The sequence below is a fragment of the Mustela putorius genome, unplaced genomic scaffold, assembly GCF_011764305.1.
Source record: "Mustela putorius furo isolate JIRA1106 unplaced genomic scaffold, ASM1176430v1.1 tig00000835_pilon_pilon_pilon, whole genome shotgun sequence".
NCBI lineage: Eukaryota > Metazoa > Chordata > Mammalia > Carnivora > Mustelidae > Mustela > Mustela putorius.
This window is the reverse complement of record NW_025421492.1, coordinates 4,905,596-4,925,000: the sequence shown is the minus strand read 5'-3', so window position 1 is coordinate 4,925,000 and position 19,405 is coordinate 4,905,596. Positions and strand designations below refer to the sequence as shown.

General features: G+C 55.9%; 1 protein-coding gene across 1 annotated transcript; it reads left to right on the top strand.

The window, feature by feature from the left end:
- The first annotated feature begins 885 nt into the window (after positions 1 to 885).
- Positions 886 to 18,457, top strand: DIPK1C (divergent protein kinase domain 1C). The gene is made up of 4 exons (XM_004745696.2): positions 886 to 1,104; positions 9,862 to 10,545; positions 14,752 to 14,916; positions 17,606 to 18,457. Exons 1-4 carry the CDS (start codon positions 886 to 888, stop codon positions 17,822 to 17,824), a joined length of 1,287 nt encoding a protein of 428 aa, XP_004745753.2. The 3' UTR covers positions 17,825 to 18,457.
- The last annotated feature ends 948 nt before the right edge of the window (positions 18,458 to 19,405 follow it).

Below are 19,405 nucleotides of genomic sequence, written 5' to 3'. Positions count from 1 at the left end.
GAAGCATGCTCCCCAGACGATGTTACAAATATACAGAAATACAATTTAGACACATTGAGTGAACGCTTGCTTTCTCCTAGCCAGGGTTAAGTGGAAACGTTTAAAGAGTGTGGCACTCTCTGTCCCCGTAAAGGACGCCCCAGCGTTTTTTGGCACCCCGGACCACAGCGGTGGGGTGCGGGACGCTACCCGGGAGAGGAGGGCAGGGATCGCTAAGATGTCCGGACCGCGCCGGCACTTGGCTCTAGGCCCGCTCGCGTGTCTCACCCCCGGGAAGAGCCCGGAGGGAACCCAGCTTGCAGGGGAGAGAGGGAGGACCCCAGCAGAGGGGCAAACGGGCCTGGGATGCAGCTGCAGAGAGCAACCAGGGCTCTGGCCCGGGGTGGCGGTGGGGGCTGCTCTGTAACAAGAGTGTGCGGGCGCTGAGCGGCCGCCGGAGCAGGGGGTAGATCTTGTCTGCATTAAAGATGTGTCCGCAGAGGAACCCGGAGTGGGACCCGGGGGAGTTTGAATCTACGCGGGTTCTGCGGATTCTGTTTAAGAGGCGGAACTGGTCTTCTTGGAAAAAAGGTGCAAAAAAAAAAAAAAAAGAAGAAGTGGAAAGGTGTCGGGGTGCGGCGGGCAGAGCAGGGCGAGCAGCGCGCGGACCCCCGAGCCGCGAGCGGACACCCCTTCCCCCGGCGCCCCAGAGGGCGCGCAGGCTGCGGCCCGCGGACACTCCACCCCACCCCACCCCACCCCACCGCCAGGACGGGCCGGGCGCGGGCAGCCGGGCGGCCGGGCTTCCCCCTCCCCTCGCGCGGCCTCTCCCCCGCGCCCCCTCCCCCGCCGGGCCCGGCCGAGCCGCGGAGCCGCCCCGGGAGCGCGGGGCGCGGGCGGCGGGTCATGGCGCGGAGCCGGCCCGGGCGGTGCGGGCGGCGCGGGCGGCGCGGGCGGCCCGGGCGGTGCGGGCGGCGCGGGCGGTGCGGGCGGGGCGCGCTGCTGGCCTGCGCGGCGTGGACGGCGGGCTGGGTGCTGGCGGCCGCACTGCTGCTCCGCGCGCACCCGGGCGTCCTCTCCGAGCGCTGCACGGATGAGAAGAGCCGGCGCATCCTGGCCGCGCTGGTAGGTCCCGCGGCCGCGCTGCCCGGCGCCGCGCTCCCCGGGGGCCTGGGGCGGGACACCCTCTTCGGGACCCGGGAGCGGGGCAGTCGGGCGCGGTCGAGGTCCCCGGGGGTTGTCCCGGGGGGGTTGGCTGTCCCGACACGGTGCGTGGAAGGCCCGGTGCGTACGACCCGTCTCTGCCCGAGCGTCCGCGGGCGCGCGGAGGTGTCTCTCCCGGTTCGCCAAAATTGGTCCTTTGTCCCAAGACCGTGCTCCTGCCCAACTGCTCTCCTGCCGCCCCTGAGCCCGCGCTCGGAAAGTTTGCCGATCCGCTCCGGGTCTCCCGACAGCCCCTCCGTGCCGGCGTCCCGTGTGCTGCGGTCCGGCTGCAGGCGCTGGCGAGGGCGCGGGCGGGCGGCGAGGCTCGGGGCCAGCGGGGACCGCGCCTCTGCTTCTCGGGTTCTCTCGCTCGCGGCTGCTGTGTGATTCCAACCTGGGTGCCTCTCGCCGAGCCCAACGCAGAGGGCTGGTAGGGCCCTTGTCTCCCTGCGCCCCAAAGCCGCGGCTCTCCCGGGCGCGGTTTGTGAGACCCGGGCCCCCTGCGCTCAGGCGAGCAGACCCCGGCAGACCCCCTCGTGGGGTCCAGACAGCGGTGTCCTAACAGGCGTGGGGCTGAGCTGTCCTAGCTGGCCGGGCAGGCCGCTGTGGTGTGCACCGGGCCCCAGATGCTTATCCGTCCCTTCCAAACGTTGGCTGCTCCTCAGTCTCTCCGTTTGGTCCGGAAGATCATGGGCGTTAGGAAGACTTGGAAAAAGGGAGAGGTCCCGGAAGGAAAGCTGAAAAGGTGAAGACAGCTGCCCCTTTGGCTTTTTAAGCTCTTGTTCACTTCCCAAAACAGGGACCATCTATCTAAGCATTTCTCATGAAAGATGATCTATTTTCTAAGAAATCTTCCAAAAACGCATGGGAAGTTTACGGTCCAATTGCTTACATATGGGTGGGGGGGTTGAGACTGTAAGTTTTCAAAATTTCGTAGCCTAAGAAATTGGAAAAACTAAAGAAGTGAGTGAAATATACAAACTCAAAGAATCATATTCTCTAACCGAGTCTGATCAGTTCTTGCTCATGGTGCAGGTGGAACCCTCATCACCGATTCCCTCCATCTGTCTGTCTGTCAGTCCCCATTATCCACCATAATGGACCGTTACAGTGACCTTCCAGCAAGTTTTCTTTAACTTGCAAACATTCATCAGCTTTCTCAGTAACCCGTATAAAAATTCCTTTCACAAGGCTTTTTTCCACAGACTCTTCTTTTTTCACAGAGTCTTCTTTTGGGGGGACTGATTCACTACTTAAATGAACATAAAGAACTCCCCATCCCAGAGTGGAACACCTGTTTACAAAAATAATATAATAATCTTTTACATTAAAATGAAAATGCTGTTTTCACTTATTTATCTTTGGTTAAGTGGGAAAAAAACTAATGGAAATTATATGGCCCAATACAATTTAGGTAATTGCTAATCATAGCTTCCCCAGCATTCCAGCTCATAAATTAAAACCAATTCTGGTTAGAAGCTCTACTGATACATCCTAATGGCAGCCAGTAGGGGTTGGTTTAGTCTGACATGAAGCTGGAGATACGGGCTCTGCTTCTGAAGGCTGCTGGTCTCACCTCCTGCCCAAGGAACAATCGGAAATACTTTCTCTGTCTGTCTTCCTGAAGTTCATCTGACGTCGTCCCAACGAACTGATTTTTCAGGGAACGTCACCTGGGCACCCTGTTCGAGGCCATTTTTTCCTCACCCATGCTCAGGGCTTGGCTCGCTCTCCCTCCCACCATGCCTGGTCTCTGTCTACCTTCTCCATTCAGGACTTGTGGGTGTTAGCCCCGCCCAGCACCCTGGCTCCCTGGGCCCCAGGACACTCTGAACTAGAACAGGGTTTGAACGGCGCCACCGTCTCTGCCACCCAGACTCTGCTGGGCCCTGGCTGCCTGCAGAGCCTGGCATTGTGGCCGCCCAGGACTCACGCTGAATCGGCCCTCTGTCTCCAGGCGCCTAGGCACTTTCAATTCATTCTGCCTGGCTTTTGTCCTTACAAGAAAACTGGCCGTTATTTTTCTGACTGCTCTCCAGACCCTCATTAGCTTTCTGTCTGAATACCAAGCACAGAAGGGGTGCACTGCTGCTGAGCCAGAGGGGACCCTCTCCCTTCCTGCCAGAGCCAGGGGAGTCCTGCCCTCTTGCTGGTGTCCCAGGCCCGCAGTGTGGCAGGTGCCCTGGCTGGCCGGCGGGCGAGTCTGGAGATGAAGGTGCAGAGCTGGGAGTCGGCCTGCTGGCACCCCCAGGCGGCCCCCCTCCTGCCCAGGGAGCTCAGTGCACTTCTTGGCGCTGGGAGAGGGGAGAGTTGGAAGAGCCAACTGGAGTTGTTCCAAGGAGTTGAGCCCTGGGTCCTCTAGCTTTAGAGTTTCTGAGTCAGACTGCTGTCTCCTCTGCTGTGGTTTTTCAGCACATCTCATAATCAAGACATCTGTAAGCCCTCTTCAGCTCTCCTGTGAGGTTTCTAGAGCCTTCCTTTCCTCGTGAGCTGTGTCTGGGGCCGTCCCAGGCTGAGCCTGGCTCCTGTTCCGTGGGCAGAGCACTGCACATAGCAGCAGAGAAGTGTTGCTGTGGGTCCCCGCTGGGCTTGCTCTGGGCAGGCCCCCGGCTAAGCGGCTTTCTGTGTATTAGTTCATGTCATCCCCTGTGCAAGGGGTGTGCTTGGACTCGCCTCACTTCACGGATGGCAAAACTGAGCCCCATAGATGTAGATCAACTTTTCCCGATTCACGCACTTAGTGTGTCCTGCAGAGTAGGACCCTCTCTGAGACCTCTCTGGGACCCTGAGCAGTGGGACAGCAGAGACTCTGTGACAACAGGTGGCTTCCTCGATACTGAAAACCCCAAGTACCTACTGGGTATTCTTCATCCTCCTATAGCCTATCCTTTTCGAGGCATCCCCAGAATAGTCCTACGTGCTCCATTGTTCAGAAGGGTGAACTCCCTTTTGGCTCTGTAGGTCTTGACGTAATTTAATTTCGCTGCCTCCAGTACAGATTGCTTTTTCACAGGACAAGCTTAGCTTTCTTTGCTGTGGTAGAAACCCACGGCCCTGGTGGGACTGCAGCATCCAGAAAGATTTTACAGCAGGGAATATCTCTGCTCCTCCGGTGCTCCGGCCGTGTTGGCAGTGTGTATCTTCTGAGCCATCCAGAGGTCAGGAGGTTTGCGCAGTGACAGGCGGACTGCCCCCAGACGCGGCAGCGCCCAGCTCACCGCCCAGGAGCGCAGTTCTAGCTCGGGCTGTCTTGCTAAGGGGGCAGAAACTTCGAGCTTTTTAAAAACAAGAACGAACGCGCAGGAGAAAACCCAGCCCTCGGGCTTGACCTCTGAGACCCCTGCAGCAGTTTCTCCGACTGGTGTGGACAGGTTTTGTTTTTGCCCGAGAGCCACGATAGGAGCTGGAGGGTTTCTAAGCACCAGCCGCTAGGATGTTCCTCGCGGCGCGGGACTGGGAGCTCCAGGCGCGGGCGTAGGGCCGCACACGGTCCGCAGACACGGATCCACTGCGGATGCGGATCCACTGAGTCTTCGCAACCGGAAAGGGCCCGTCAAGATAAGGAGACTCCCTTAACTTGCTTTTGTATTTTTCAGTTTATTTTAAAACGCCATACCTGTGGGGTCTGTATGCTGCGCATTTGGGGGCAGAGACGTGCCTGTCCCCATGCTGGCAGCTCCCATCCTGTTCAGAGAAAAGGGACTTTGAACACGGACTTCCCGCGACAAACCACTTCCACGGGTTCCAGCGCAGCCACCTCAGTAGGACGCGCTTGCGCGATTTCACCGTTGCTCTCACGAGGGCAGGTTTTAGTTAGCTTGTAGACCTGTAGTTTGTCCTTTAAGTTCACTGGTGTTTGAAGGCTAAGTTAATTCTTCTCAGGCTTTAGGAGATACAGACGTGCCAAAGGAACCTGCAGATTCCCCGCAGCACTGGGAGCCTGCGGAGCCCCGGCGCTGAATTCTTCGGTTTCTGTAAGAGAGGGGGACCCGCAGGGCTAATGCACATCACCCAAAAGGACGATGAGCAGCCCCTCTGGAACAACCACACAGTGCACACCCTGCCTTAGTGTCAGCTACCTCCTATGACGAGCAAGGTGACACAGACACCACAAGTGACATCATAAACCCAAGACCTCCCCTAAGGTAGCGGAGGCCCTCCGGGGTCCTGGGCATCTCGCTCTGCTTCCTGGCCTTCCCGAAGAGGCTTGACACTGCAGTCCAGAAGCTGTCAGCTCTGCGGGAGGCCACTCCTACCCCAAGCTTCAGGAAAACAGCCCCAAATAATGTGCCCCTCCAAAATGGATAGGGTCTATGCCCAATTCGATGATTATGCCATTGTTCAAAATGTCTTGTAACTCCTGATTGGAACAGCTGTCAGAACATGCAGGGGCAAAATTGTATAGATTTTAATTCAATTTGAACTCGATTTCATCAATGCAGGAGAGTTTTGTAGAAAACACTGTGGTGGGGAGCCAGTGGGAGAGAGGGTGGGGCACGGGAGTCTGGTGGACTGGGAGCTGCGGGCCGAGGTTGGAGATGAGGATCCCCAGGGGACACCGGGCTGCCTCCCCTCTCCCCCTCCCACCTGGGGAAGGTTGATCTGGCCCTTGCAGGGTAGAAGCATTTTTCTCTGGCAGAGACATGGCATTTTTTTCATAGGACAGCCTGATAGGTCACACACAGGTGCCTGCGCTCACTTTCCACAACCCTGAACCATATCCCGTTCTCTAAACATACCACACTGCTTTGTAACTGGCTCTTTGCAAGGCTTATTCCCTGCAATGAAACTGCCCCCTCTCTCCTTATCTGCTAAGCACACTGCAATTAGGCTTTCAGAATTGAGTTCAGGTGCATCTGTCCCAGAAGAAGTCTCCTCAGAATTGAGTTCAGGTTCATCTGTCCCAGAAGAAGTCTCCCTCCCACCCCCTCTTATGACCAGGGCTGGAGAGATTGGAGACAAGTAGCATTCATGGAGACAAACAGGTCCTCTGAACCTGTGACTCTGGTTGACCTTCACAGGTGGTCTGTGGCACCATGGGCATCCCATATTACAGAGCTGGAAACAAGCCACTAGCTTGTATGGGGCAGAGCCAGGAGGCAAGCCCAGTCTGCCCCAGGGCCAAGCCTGCTGTTTAAGATCCTATACAGACCATACTCTGCTCTCATGGGTTCGGAAGACAACTGCCTCTGTGATGTGAATTCCTGAGCCTGGTACCTGTAGTTGGATAGGGGTTCAGCTCACACACGGCTGGGTGAAGTCGGGGGAGTGGCATTCTTGATTTGAAGGTGGCCTGAGTGGCTGAAGCAGCAAGGCCTTGCCCATGGCCATTCCTGGTCCCAGAGGAGTGGAGCTGTCTCCTGGGCCCGCAGGTGTCTCTCCTGGCTGGTGGCAGTTTTGGCCACAGCTCGGGATGAAAGTAAAGGCTCTGGGACATCGTAGCTGACACCCTGCACACTCCCTGCTCACAGTGCAGTGGACTCTGTCTGTCTCTTTCCTTCTCTCCGGGTTGTCCCAGGATTCTGAAGCTCCCAGCTCAGGACTCACCTTCTCCCACCAAACGGTTCTGTTCTTCATTCAGAAGCACTTTGGATTCAATTCTAAATGAGACAACACTCCAGAAATGTTTATGGACTTGAATCAAATAATTTGGGGTACCATACTTATTGGAATTTTGGGGGCTCTATAAGGACATTTTTAAAAAACTATTTTTAAAAAATATTTTTAATTTTTAATAATTTAAATAATTTTCAAAGTAATTTTTAAATAAATTAAAAATAAAAAGTATTTTTAGGTTTACTAAGGAAATGTGGAACTCTGCAAACACCAGATAGCGAGAACACTTCACCTTTCATCCCCCCCCCCCACCCCGAGAATATCCAGAGCCCTGCGGCGAGCCCGAGTCAGTGGCCATGTCTTAGGAGCGGCGATAAGGAGATGAATCTAAGCAGAGAGTGAATGACTCAAAGGGTCCCGATCCTTTCAACACCCATTTCCTGACTCCAAGCCGTGGAATTCAAAGGATGGCATTTTACCAGCGTGTGTTCCGTTAAATGGCAAGATGAACACAGCATCACGTGTATTTAACACAGATGTCTAGGTGTTTGTTAACACAGAGCCACCAGGGGCGTGTGTTTTCCAAAGACAAAAACGGCAGCCCAGCTTGGCTCTCCCAAGCGCCGGGGTCTGTTCATGACCACGCACAGGTCTCTGTCACTTGCGTCCTTGTGCTTGGCCAGGGCGGCACACTCACCACCCAAGGTGTGATACTGGAAGCCCACAGAGGAGGGATGGCTCCCGGGAGTGTCCTTCAGCAGAAAGCCCCAGGATCGGATCAGATGGTGTGGACTGCTATTGCCTAAAATGGTCCCGAAAATCCAGATATTTGTTTTAAGAACCAGGAATATTTCTTTTTAATAAGCATTCTGGTGATGTGTACTTTGAACAATTGACCTAGAGTCTTTATAAAGGTCCACAGGGCTTTAGCTAACACTCTGGAGCCGGGCATGGTTTTGAAGTCCCCCTTTTTTGGGCATTAGAAAAATAATGTGGATCATAGACCTCCCATGTTGCATATGGAACAGAACCAGTAATCAAAGCAATGGACAGTTCCGCGGAATGTGTACCCAAGTTCACACGGAGCCGAGCAACTCGCCTCAGGACTCTCCGGTGGGGCTTGGTACCACGTGAGGCCCCGCGGGTCACAAAAATGTTGTAGATTTCAGATCTTCGGGGCCTTTGGGATCGTCCCTCCATCCGGGCCCTGGAAGCACGTTGTCCGAGTTTGAGCGGCTCATGAAGGGAAGCTGACCGGCGCGGCACAACCAGAGTCTCTGCGGAGCATGTCACCGGCCCATTCTGGAGCAGCATCTCGGGACGCCTCGCACTTGAATAAATAACTGGTTTCCACACGCTTCTCCCACTCAGCCGGTCCGAAAACTGAGCCAGGGAGGCAGACTGGTGACGCAGGGACGGAATCCGAGCCTCAGAGCCGGGGCGGGCGTAGTCTGCTCAGGAGGCCACCATCCAGCCAGGCCACCCTCCCAGCGTGGCTCTGGGCCCCGACCCTGCTGTCTGCGCGGTGCCGCTCTCTAGCTGCGGCTGGTCACTCAGGGCACTTGGTTGTGCATGCGACAGTGAGGGAAACAACATGGCAGCCCTTGTCTGTCACCTGATGGGAGTGAGGGGACCCCCGGCCCCATCTCCTGGGCAGCAGAACTTCTAGGAAGGGAGGCCAGCATCTGCTCACGTGGAAGGAAGACGCACCTGTTGGGGGACAGTTGGAGGTAGATCCTAGTAAGGAAGGGTCTAGGGGGTTGGCTTTCCTGAAAGATTAAAACCAAAAACAGAGGAACAGTCCTCCACCTTGCTGTATACTGTCCTCCGTCTTCGACCACAGCCCAGCAGGACCACCAGCCAGGGCCTGGCTGGTCTGTCTGCCTAGGATGGTTGTGGTATGCTGGGGGAGGCCGCTGGTCGCCTCGTGTGGAACCCATTCTGAGAGCCGCTGAAGTTTAGGAGAAACGCCATCTGACGGCTCCTGACCCCTCCTCACCTCCGCCAGGGACCAAAGGCGCCCTGTGCTTCCAGAATAGCTCCCATGTTCTGAAAGGTGTCCCTCGTGCCTCTCTCCTGCCCTGCTGACATGACCGACCACGCAGCCTCTTCTATTTCCTGCACAGGGCGCTCCTCCGAACCCCTGCCCTCCTTCCAGACCTGCTGGCCTTACAGGCCGCAACACCGGGTGTCCGAGACACCCGGCTGCGGGTACATGCTTGCAGGAAGGGCTGTTACTGTGGCTATTCTGACCCCACCTGAGGCTCACAGGGGACTCCCTGCCCAGATCTGACTTAGCCATTCTTAGATGGGGGAGTTCGAAGCTCCCCAGGGCGACCTGCCCATATGGCCATGGTCGATGACTACTGACCTGGCCAGCCCTGTCTCTGACAGCTGAGGGAACTGTCACCAGCTGGTGGAAGGCTTTTTCCAGCATCTCGTGGCTGGACAGGGGCACAGTGGGGGGACCCACGTCTCGCCTCCAGTGTCCCAATTCTGAAGACCTGGGCCTCGTTGAATAATGTAATAAATATGAGACAATCTTTTAGCACTTCCACTTATTTTTTTAAAAGATTTTATTTATTTATTTGACAGAGATCACAAGTAGGCAGAGAGAGAGGGGGAAGCAGGCTCCCCACTGAGCAGAAAGCCTGATAGGGGCCCGATCCCAGGACCCTGGGATCATGACCTGAGCCGAAGGCATAGGCGTTAACACACTGAGCCACCCAGGCGCCCCTCCTCTTAATTTTTTAAAAAGAATTTATTTATTTATTTGTCAGAGAGAGAAAAAGAGAGCACAAGCAGGGGGAACAGGAGAGGCAGAGGGAGAAGCGGGCTCCCTGCCAGGCAGGGAGCCTGATGGGGGACTCGATTCCAGAACCCCTGCCCCGGGGTCATGACCTGAGCCAAAGCCAGATGCTTCACCAACTGAGCCGCTAGGAGTCCTAACTTTCAGTGAATCACCCACTGACCCAAACAGCCCGTGTGGGTCACTCCATGAGGTTTCTCTCGACTGCTGATTACAGCGCCCTGTGCAGGGACCGACCCTGCCCCTTTCCCTTCCCCTGCCTGGCGTCAGCCCGGCCGCTCCTGCCTTGTGACCCGCTGTCCCCTTCCTTCCAGTGCCGGGACTACGAGAGTGGGGCGCTGGTGGGAGACCTCTGTGAGGACCTGTGCGTGGCGGGGAAGCTGCTGTACCGGCGTTGCCTGTACTACGAGAGCGGCAAGAAGGTGCTGCAGGCCGACTGGCGCGGCCGGCCCGTCATCCTCAAGTCCAAGGAGGAGGCCTTCTCCAGCTTCCCGCCGCTCGGCCTGCTGGAGGACGCGGCCGACGAGGGCGCCCAGGACTTCCCGGAGGCTGAGCTGCTGCTGCTGGTGGCCGGCGAGGTCAGGAACGCCCTGGGCCTGGAGCTGCCCGGCGGCAGCCTGCGGCCCCTGTGGCCAGGCGGGCGCGGTCCGCGGTGGCGGGGCCAGCTGGCCAGCCTGTGGTCACTGCTGCAGCAGGAGGAGTTCGTCCTCTTCAGCCTGCTGCAGGACCTGAGCCGGCACGCCCTGCCCGTGCTGGGCTCCTGCGGCCACTTCTACGCCGTGGAGTACCTGGCAGCCGGCAGCCCCCGCCACCGGGCCCTCTTCCCCCTTGAGGGCGCGGCGGGGGGGCCCCGGGGCAGCCGGGGCCAGGCCAAGGCCGTCAGCGACATGGCGCTCAGCTTCCTGGACATGGTGAGCCATTTCGAGGACGACTTCTCTCACCGCCTCCACCTGTGCGACGTCAAGCCGGAAAACTTTGCCATCAGGAGTGACTACACGGTGAGTGGCTCGAGGGGCGGGACGTGGGGGTCGTGCGGGGCCGGAGCGTCGGGGAGCAGGTTTCTGAAGCCTGGGGCGGGGGGCACGGCAACCTCAGGCAAGCTCCCGGCCTGGACAAGCCAGACCTGCCAGGGCACCTCGTCTCGGGAGTGAACGAGAGACTCTGGGGAGCACAGGCACCCTGCCCCTCCCAGGGCGGGGAATGATAGCGAAGGCGCCCACAGCAGCGTCGTCCTCCTTCGGGCCTCTTCTGGTTTCTCCGAAGACCTAACTTGAAAGCAAGCTCTTGCTGAGGGCAGAAAGCAGTCTTCAGGAGACGCGGCGCTCCAGAGGATGACGGAGAAAGGTGGCCTCTGGGGGCTGTGCTGGATGATGCTCTAGGATTGTGGCAGGCTTTTCCTGATACGCTCCTCCTGGACAGGCTCTAGTTTCCCTTCCCAGCTGAGAATTCTAGAGGGACAGCTGGAGTTCTGGTGCCTTCTGCACGGGGAAGGATCTGCCCGCGTGGAAGTGCCTGGCTCCAGGCTGCTCTCTGGAGGGTCGGTGAAGTCCCTCTCCCACTTTGGGCAACACAGGTGTGCAGGGAATTAAACGTGCTGGGAAAGCAGCCAGAGGGAGTTCCAGGTTTCACTGCACGATAACCCCCTCCCGCTTCACCCCGGCTGGGCTAAACCTGAGCATCGCATTGTTGTTGGGGTGACCCGGGTGCCTGAACGCAGGTGTCCTTCCCCTGTGCTGGGACAAATGCCGGGACCGCTCAAGAAGACGTAGGTGTGAGTGCGCAGCTGGCAGTGGGAGCGGGCTGTGTCCTGGTCCTCCGCTCCCAGGCTGTGACAAGGTGGCTCATAACGGCGATGCTGGCAAGTGAGGCCAAGGGGACCTCAGCCACAGCAGAGGGCTGGCCGCTGAGCGTGCCGGGTCCTGGAGGAATGGTGCTCTTCATCCCGATTAAAAACAGAAAGGGACAAAAAAGAGGGCTCTCTTATTTCCAGCCAAGGGTTTTCACGGCAGGTGGCATAGGAATGCCTTCTTAAAACAGCCTGGAATCTAGAAAACTAAATTTGCCCCCTGGGTCACCCCCTCCCCCAGTCAAGCCTTTGTCACCGTAAAGAGCATTGTGGCAGCTGGCCCAATCTGCTTTGTCCTAATGCCTTCCTGGTCCCTGGCAGCCCCAGAGGGACTGTTAAGCTGGGGGTCGCTCCAAGTGTGGATGGGGAAGACCTGAGAGGTTCCAGAAGGTTCTGCACTCTGGAGGCATTCAGCTCTGTCCGCAGCATCCTGAGCTCCACGAGACCTCTAAACATGGTCCAAGCTGTGAAGGGGAGGGACACCCCAGGACTCCACAAGCATATTTTTTGGAGGTGAAATCCTGGCCAAGCTTCCCTAATTCATGAGCAGTAAGTTTATGTAAAGGACATGAGGGACCACTGTTCTCTTTCTCAGAGAAGTCCTGGGAACCTGGGTACCCCAAGGCCCTGGGAAAGGCGGTGTGGCGTGTCTGCTCACACCACCGGCTTTGGCAGTTCCGGGGCCCGTGCTCATCTGACACCGGTTTCTTCATCCAGTGAGTACTGCGGAGTGTCAGTGAGTGGAAATCCACAGGGGCAGTAACATTTGAGGGAATTGGGAAGCTGACTGGGCTGGGTTCCCAGGAAAAGCTGTAGGAGCTGGGGGAAAGGGAAACATGGCACGCTGCTGGCTTGTGCACTGCACTAGAGTTGTGCCTTCCAGCATCTTGTGTAGATAGGCACGACGTATTTGTTCAATGAAATAATGGCTGCGATTTTTGACCTAGCCCCAGACTGGGCCCTGTGGACTGTGCTGGGGCACCCACTCGCCTCTGCCTGAGCTCACCTCCTCTTCTCAGGGGCAAATGGGGAGGGAGGACAGAGGGTCCCCTTTGGCCAACCCTGGCATTATTGACCTCCTTATAGATACTGAGGTTCAAGAAGCTAACTTGCCCTATGATTTCATAACTTTAAATGAAACCCAGCAGTGTCAGCATCACCAGAGAACTTATTAGAAATGCATATTTTTCTACCTCCCCACCAAGACCTGCTGGGTCCGACACTCGGGGTGGCACATGGAGACTTGCAGTCACTCCCTGTCTCCGGGCCCCACTGACAGGTCCTGAGAATTTATCTGCGGTTGCAAAGGAAAAACTGGGAAACACCACTGCTTTGTGCCCCCCAAACATGGCTAGCATGTGCTCCTTTCAATCCCGTACGTGTCCTATGTGAGAATTACACCTTTCAGTGGGGAATGAGACAATTCTCATCAACCCTTTCTAGTTTGAAGCGGGATGAGTTTGATGAAGGTGCGAGTTGTGTCGTTTCGTGCAGGGAAGCTGTTAGGGTTCTCCTGACGTGATTCAAGAAGCCGTAGGCAGTTCTTTCTGCTGGCGTGGCTGCTGCTCTTATTTTAGGTGTGTGGAGTTATGCTTACAATAGCCGTAATCCCTTCTGCACTGTACGCTAAAAATTAAAAAATAAATCTGGCTCTCCCTGGGAGACGGGAAGGAACAATCAGGAATGGGAGTGAGAAGTCACAAGGAGGGAAAGTGTGTGTAGGGGCCCAGGGGACGCTGGGGAGGTTGCCAGAAAGTATAGAAAGGAGGGAGGCCCTGTGGTCCTGTTAATAAATTATAAGGACAATAGATTCATGAGCACAGCCCAATGTATTTTTAGTGTATTAGCTATGGTAAATAGTGAAATTAGCTATTTCTTTTGGCTAAATAACGAGATAGGGAAAATTGATTAAAAGTGTAATTTCTGTTTGCTGTGCCTGAATTAGTCATTAGGGAAAGCTCTTATGTAGCGAAACGTTTCCTGTTTTTTATGTTCATTATCTTCCATACATTTTGAAGGAAACTATTTTCCGTCTTCTGTTTTACTGACCCATCCCCCAAGGAAGTTTACTGCCTCTGGCATCACTCCTGAGTGAGCCACAACAACCCAAACTGGGGAATGTAGCTTCTAACACAGCTGAGTTGCGGAGGAAATGGACCCCAGCCAGCGAGGCCTTGCAGGGATGCTACCAAAGGCTACCAAAGGCAGAAGGAAGGGCCGGTGCTCGGAGGACAGCCTGTGAAGGCTTGCGAGACGCCACAGACGCCAGCAAATTCATCAAGTCTTCTGAAAGCTTTTTTAATACCTAGAAGCTATGAACTGCTTGATTTGGGCAGAATCCAGGTTTTATCAAGTTTGAGATCTTTTTTTTGTTGTGGTTTTGTTTTTTAAATTCAGGTGGTGGAGGGAAATCTGCATAATGTAGACATTCTTCTTTTTTTCTGGTTTGGAAGCCTATTTGGTTTGAAGCCAAGAAGAGAAATCTGCAATTCCAGGGGGTGGACCGTGGCCTCCTGCCGACAGTGGCATTTTGGCATTTTGGCGTTTCGTATCTGATGCTGTTGGACCTGGGTCCGTGTGCATCAGCCCTAATGCGAGACGGTTGATGCTGCCATTTGCAGCCAAGTTTCCATCCGTGCAGTCAGTGGGAAGCCGGTGGATTCAGGTCACAGAGAGGCCACAAGGAGACGGCGTAGGTCCTGCCCACCTGCTGTCGCCGTCACACCCACAGATCTGCCCCAGGAGGGTGGTTTCTTCACTGTTGATACTCTCGGAGATAAATTCTCTGGGTCTCACAGCTTTTATCAGGGCTGAACCTTGAAGGTCCGAGACCAAAGTGATACAGCAATGGAGAGGGGATTAATTTATTTTTAAGACATTTCGGAGATTCTGGTTTTTTTTAAAAAGTTTTATTTATTCATTTATTCATTTGGGAGGGAGAGAGCTAGCACGGGGGGAAGGGCAGAGGGAGAGAGAGTCCTCAAGCAGACTCTGCGGTGAGTGCTGAGCCGGAAACCGGGGCTCGATCCCAGGACCCCGAGATCACGGCCTGACCGAGCATCAGACCCTCACCTGACTGAGCCATCCAGGCGCCCCTCAGAGATCCGACTTTTAAAGCTGAGAAAGTGTTTGAGGTTGAAAAACGTAATCATAAGCTTTGCAATATGATCAATGCCAGGTGGTTGTGTGACCAAAGCTGGAGCCCCAGCACGGCCCGGGCTCCCCTTTCCGGCAGGCAGCGTTCTGCCCTCCCACAGCCCACAGGCACCTGCACTGCCAGCACGGAGAGGGGGTGCCCCAGCCCCCGCAGTGCTAAGCCTCGGTGTCCCTTGATGGCCGTGTGCTGTGTTGGTTGCAGGTGGTGGCCATCGACGTGGACATGGCCTTTTTTGAACCTAAAATGCGGGAAATTCTTGAGCAGAACTGCACGGGAGACGAAGACTGCAATTTCTTCGACTGTTTTTCCAAGTGTGATTTGCGCGTCAACAAGTGTGGAGCAGAAAGAGTCAACAGCAACCTGCAGGTAGGCGGCTGCCCCCGCGGGGGCTGGGGGACATCGTTCTTGGGGGCAGCCACTGCCCTCTGTGTGGGTCACCCCGCTCACATGGCCCAGGTCACCCCTTCCATGCCACCTGTGCTCAATATGCTCAGTGGGGACAGGGGCGGCAGGAGGCAGTGTCGTCTGCCCCATGGGTTGTCGGTCAAATGACCCCATCGGGGTCTCCTGGATGGAGCGGCCAGCAGACCCCTTTGCTGGGCTCCCCATGTCCTCCTAACGTAGTCCTTTTCTAACTTAAAAGTTAGAAAATATCCCTGCGCCGACTGACAGAGCAAAGGAATAGAATTTTCTAAAATTTCTGAGCTCGACGTAACGACAGGTAGCTCTCGGGCCAGCAGAAGGTGGCTGGGTGATGGAGGAATGACATAGGTCCGCTGGGTAGCTCCTACTTCACCCCTGACTAAACTGATTTCCAGAGGGTTCAATGATCAACTCACAAAAACTAGGATCCTAAAGGTAACAGAGAAAAACTGGGAGAATTTAAAATACCATCCGACAGTAAGCAAGGCCTTCCTGGGTATGGAACACAATTCAGAGGTTGCAGGAAGAACTCCCGACAGATTTCACTCTCTTGAAAAATCCATATAGTGGAAACAAAACTAAACAAAATCCCTCCAAATACAAGCAAAATTTAAAAGTTAAATGAGAAAATGGGTAAAACGTTTGCCATCGCTGGTACAGATCAGGAGAGCAGAGGACGGGGGTCCTCACGTACCGGCTGCTGTCGGGGCTCAGAGACTGTCCCCCAGGATTTCCTTCCGCAGTGGACCTTCTTTGCTGTGACTACTCCGTGCCAGTGGCAGCGTTCAGGGATTGGTCGGTGGGAGCAGGTGTCTACGCAAAGCCCAGTGTCCGGCCCCAGTAAGGAACACCAGAAGATTTCCTTCTACCTCAAGTCCATGGAGGCATGGTTCTCAGGAACACACCTCACTAAATCCCTGCCTGCAAACTTCTCTCTTAGAGTCCACTCTCCAGGAAGCCAGCCAAAGCCAGCCAGAGGGGATGTCCTTACAATATAAAGAGCGTCTGCAAATTAATATGAAGAAGACCAACAGTCTGATGCAAATGTGAGTGAAGGACATCAACTTGACCATTCACTGGAAAGGAAACACAAATCGCTTTCACCCGACGGCGAAGAACGATGCAAATTAAACCATTTTCACCCATCAGTTGGCAAAAATGAAAGATGACACACGTGTCGGCTGGGTCGTGGGGAAGACAACCGTTCTCATCACACGTTGCTTTGAGAGCATATCTCAGTACGACTTTCACGGGGTTGATTGGGCAATATCTACTAAACAAAAAATGCACATACCCCTAGGCCCAGAAATTCCATTTCTAGAAATTTATTGGCATGGGCAAAGTGAAAATCACATACAAGAAAGATATTTCTTGCAGCATTCTTCATAACCGCAAAAGTTAGTAAACAGCCTCAATTTCCACCAGTAGGGAACTAGTTAAATGATTTATGATCTTCCCACACGTTTGAGGTGCGGCCATGAAAGCGAACAGGAAATCCCTGTAAGAACTGACATTTCCATGTCTCCCCCTGGGGTTCGGTTAAATGGAAACGGAAGCTGAGGAGGTGTGTAGGAGACCGCCTTTGCGCGAAGTGGAAGGGAAGGGAGCAGTGTGCATAGGCTCCTGTGCACGTTCTCTGTCTAGAAGGATATTCAAGGAAGAGATCAGCTCCCAGAGTTGGGAGCAGCTTGGAGACCTAGGACATACATATGGTCTGTCCTCGGGGACATTGAACATTTTTGCGTATGGATTAGCAAATAAAATAGAACTAAGGTAATTTGTTTTTATTATTTATTTATGTATTTTTTCCTTTTTTTTTTTATTGTATTCGTTAGTCACCCTACCACGAATCATGGAACACTAAATCAAAACGAATAATATATTGAACAGTAATTTGTTTTTAAAAAGAATCTTTGCCCTTGCAGGGAGTGGGAAGCAGAAGTTTGTCGCTTGTCTTCTGTGACAAGTAGCTTTACAACAGAGAGGCCTCTGTTCAGTGAGTCCGAGACAGTGTGACACAGAAAAATAAAGCGCATTAATTAGGTGCCCCTGGGAGGAGCCCGCCCAGCGTGGGGGGCCTGGGAGAGCCTGGGAACAGGCCGCGTGTTGACGGAAGGATTTCAGGAGATCTGCGCATGCAGGGGCACTTCGTGTCCTGTTAGAACTCTCGGCTGTGAGATGCTGGCTGAATTCTTCTCTTCTGCTCCTGAAATAAAAGGGTTCAAAGTCCTTCCAGGACAGTCTCTTCTCCGTGCATCTCAACGTGTGACCCTGGTTGCCAGCCACACACCCCCCGGACCCCTGAGACGGTCCTGTCCCGCGGGCATTGCCCGTTGCCTGGTCCACCTACGGCCGAGCCGGTCCTCAGGGTCGTGGCGACTCAGCCGAGGGGCCGCTCCTCACGGGCAGCGGGTCATCAGCCCTTTCCGCTCCCTCTCGGGAGGTGTATTCGGCGACCCCGGCCCTCCCTGTGCGCCCAGGGCTGGACGCGGGGCTCCCGTCCTGCTGCTGGAAGGGACGGCAGCTTTGGGACCGGACACCCCCTGCCCCCGCGGGAGGAGGCCTCCCTGCAGGCACGGGGGGGCGGGGGGCTCGCGGCGCCGCACTGACCGCCCCGTCTGCCGTCCCTCAGGTCATCTGCGACAAGATCTTCCGCCACTGGTTCTCCTCGAGTCTCGGCGGCTCCGCCCTGTCCTTCCCGCGGCAGCGGCAGCTGCGGGACGCGGTGCAGGAATGCGCAGACCCCCGCAGCACCGCGCGCGGCCCCCCGAGAGCAGCCCGCGACGTGTTCCGGAAGCTTCGGCACCTCCTCCGAGCCACGCAGAGGGAACTGCAGGACGCAGAGGAGTAGCGGCGGCGGCGGCCTCGGGCGGGTTCCCTCCAGCAGGTTGTTGGAGGGCGCGGCAGGTGCGCCCCTGCTCGTCCGCGGAGCAACCTTCCTCTCGGCCGGCGCCGCGCGGCAGGTGCGCCCCTGCTCGTCCGCGGACTCGCCGCCGGCCGCCGCGAGGGCGCCTCTTCGCTCCCAGCCTGGCCTCGTTCCGTCTTGTGGGGCTACCACCCGGCCTTGGGCCGTCACCCCTTTAAAGATGACACGAGGGAGGCAGGCACAGAGCGGTTGCTGTTTGGAGCCTCTCCGTCAGGGAGCAGCGCGGACCGACGGGCCGTTACTGCGCAGAAGGGGCCGGTGCTCGGCGGTGAGACCCGGAGCTCCAGCTCGCCTCCTGCCCGTCACCGCCTTCCAAAACGTGCACGTGTGTGTGCCCACGGGCAAGTGTAGGTGTTGGCACAGGTGCGCTCGCACGAGTCTGTGTGCGTGAGTGTGCACGTGAGTGTGAGTTGTCCCGGCGTGTGCTTGCCGTGTGAGCGTGAGCAGGGGAGTGTGCGAGGCTCTGGGCTCGGGGAAGGGGGCTTCCCTGCGTGCCTTCGGGGACAACCAGCCGAGCGGGAATTGGGAATCTGGAATTATACACAATAAAAGCCAAACGTTGCATCTTTAGGAAGCGTCATTTGTCATGAGGAGGGTAAGGAGAGCCGGCAGCGGTTGGAGAGGCGCATGGGTTTTATGGATTGTGTTTTAGCACTTTAATGCTCACCTCAGCACACCGGCTTTCTGTCCCCAGAGAAGCTGAAGCAGCGCGAGTGCCAAGGTCAGGAGGGTCAGGCGTTGGCTCCGGGCGGAGTCAGAGGCTAGCTCCTTCCTGTCCCTGAAATGCCCACAGTGGAGGCCCCGTGAAGCTCCTCGCGGTCCCTGTCGGGGCAGGCGGGGGAAGCCATGGGAGCCAGCCAGGCTCTACCGGGAGGGGGCTCAGAGGGAGGGGGGTAGCAGGTGCACCACAGGTCACTAGCTGGTCCCCCCAAAGGTAAGTCAAGAAAGATGCAAGGAGATGAGAAGGAAATTGTTGGTGGCTTACAGATCAGAGAAGACAAAGTGATGTGCAGTTGAAACAAAATCACAGATTGACAAATTCCAAGCGATTTCTCTTTTCCTCACCCAGTCCTTTCCCGGGGCGGACAAAGGGGAATGGTGTACCTGTGTTCATTTGGACGCATTTCTCCAGAACCCACCCGGGCCCTCCCTGGGCTCACTGGGAACATCTCCGGGGCGAGAAAGTCAACGACCCTGAAAGCTCTGGGTTCTGCGACTCCCTGGCACTTTCATTTGAGTGCCCATGTCACCTGCCGTCCTGCCCTCACTGTCACCATGGGCAGAGTTTCCCAAGGGCCCTCTAGCCGTGTGTGTGTGTGTGTGTGAATGACTCGCTCTGCATCTGGAGTCTTTGGCGGGAAGAAAAAGCCAGGGAAGTCCCTATTGTGGCAGAAGGTACATTAAAACGCGTCTGATGCTCTGCCCTTGGGCTAGTAGATTCTACAGGAGGAGAACCGCCTTCTGTCCACCGAGCGGGGACTTCCATGTCTCCAGGACTCTTTCTGC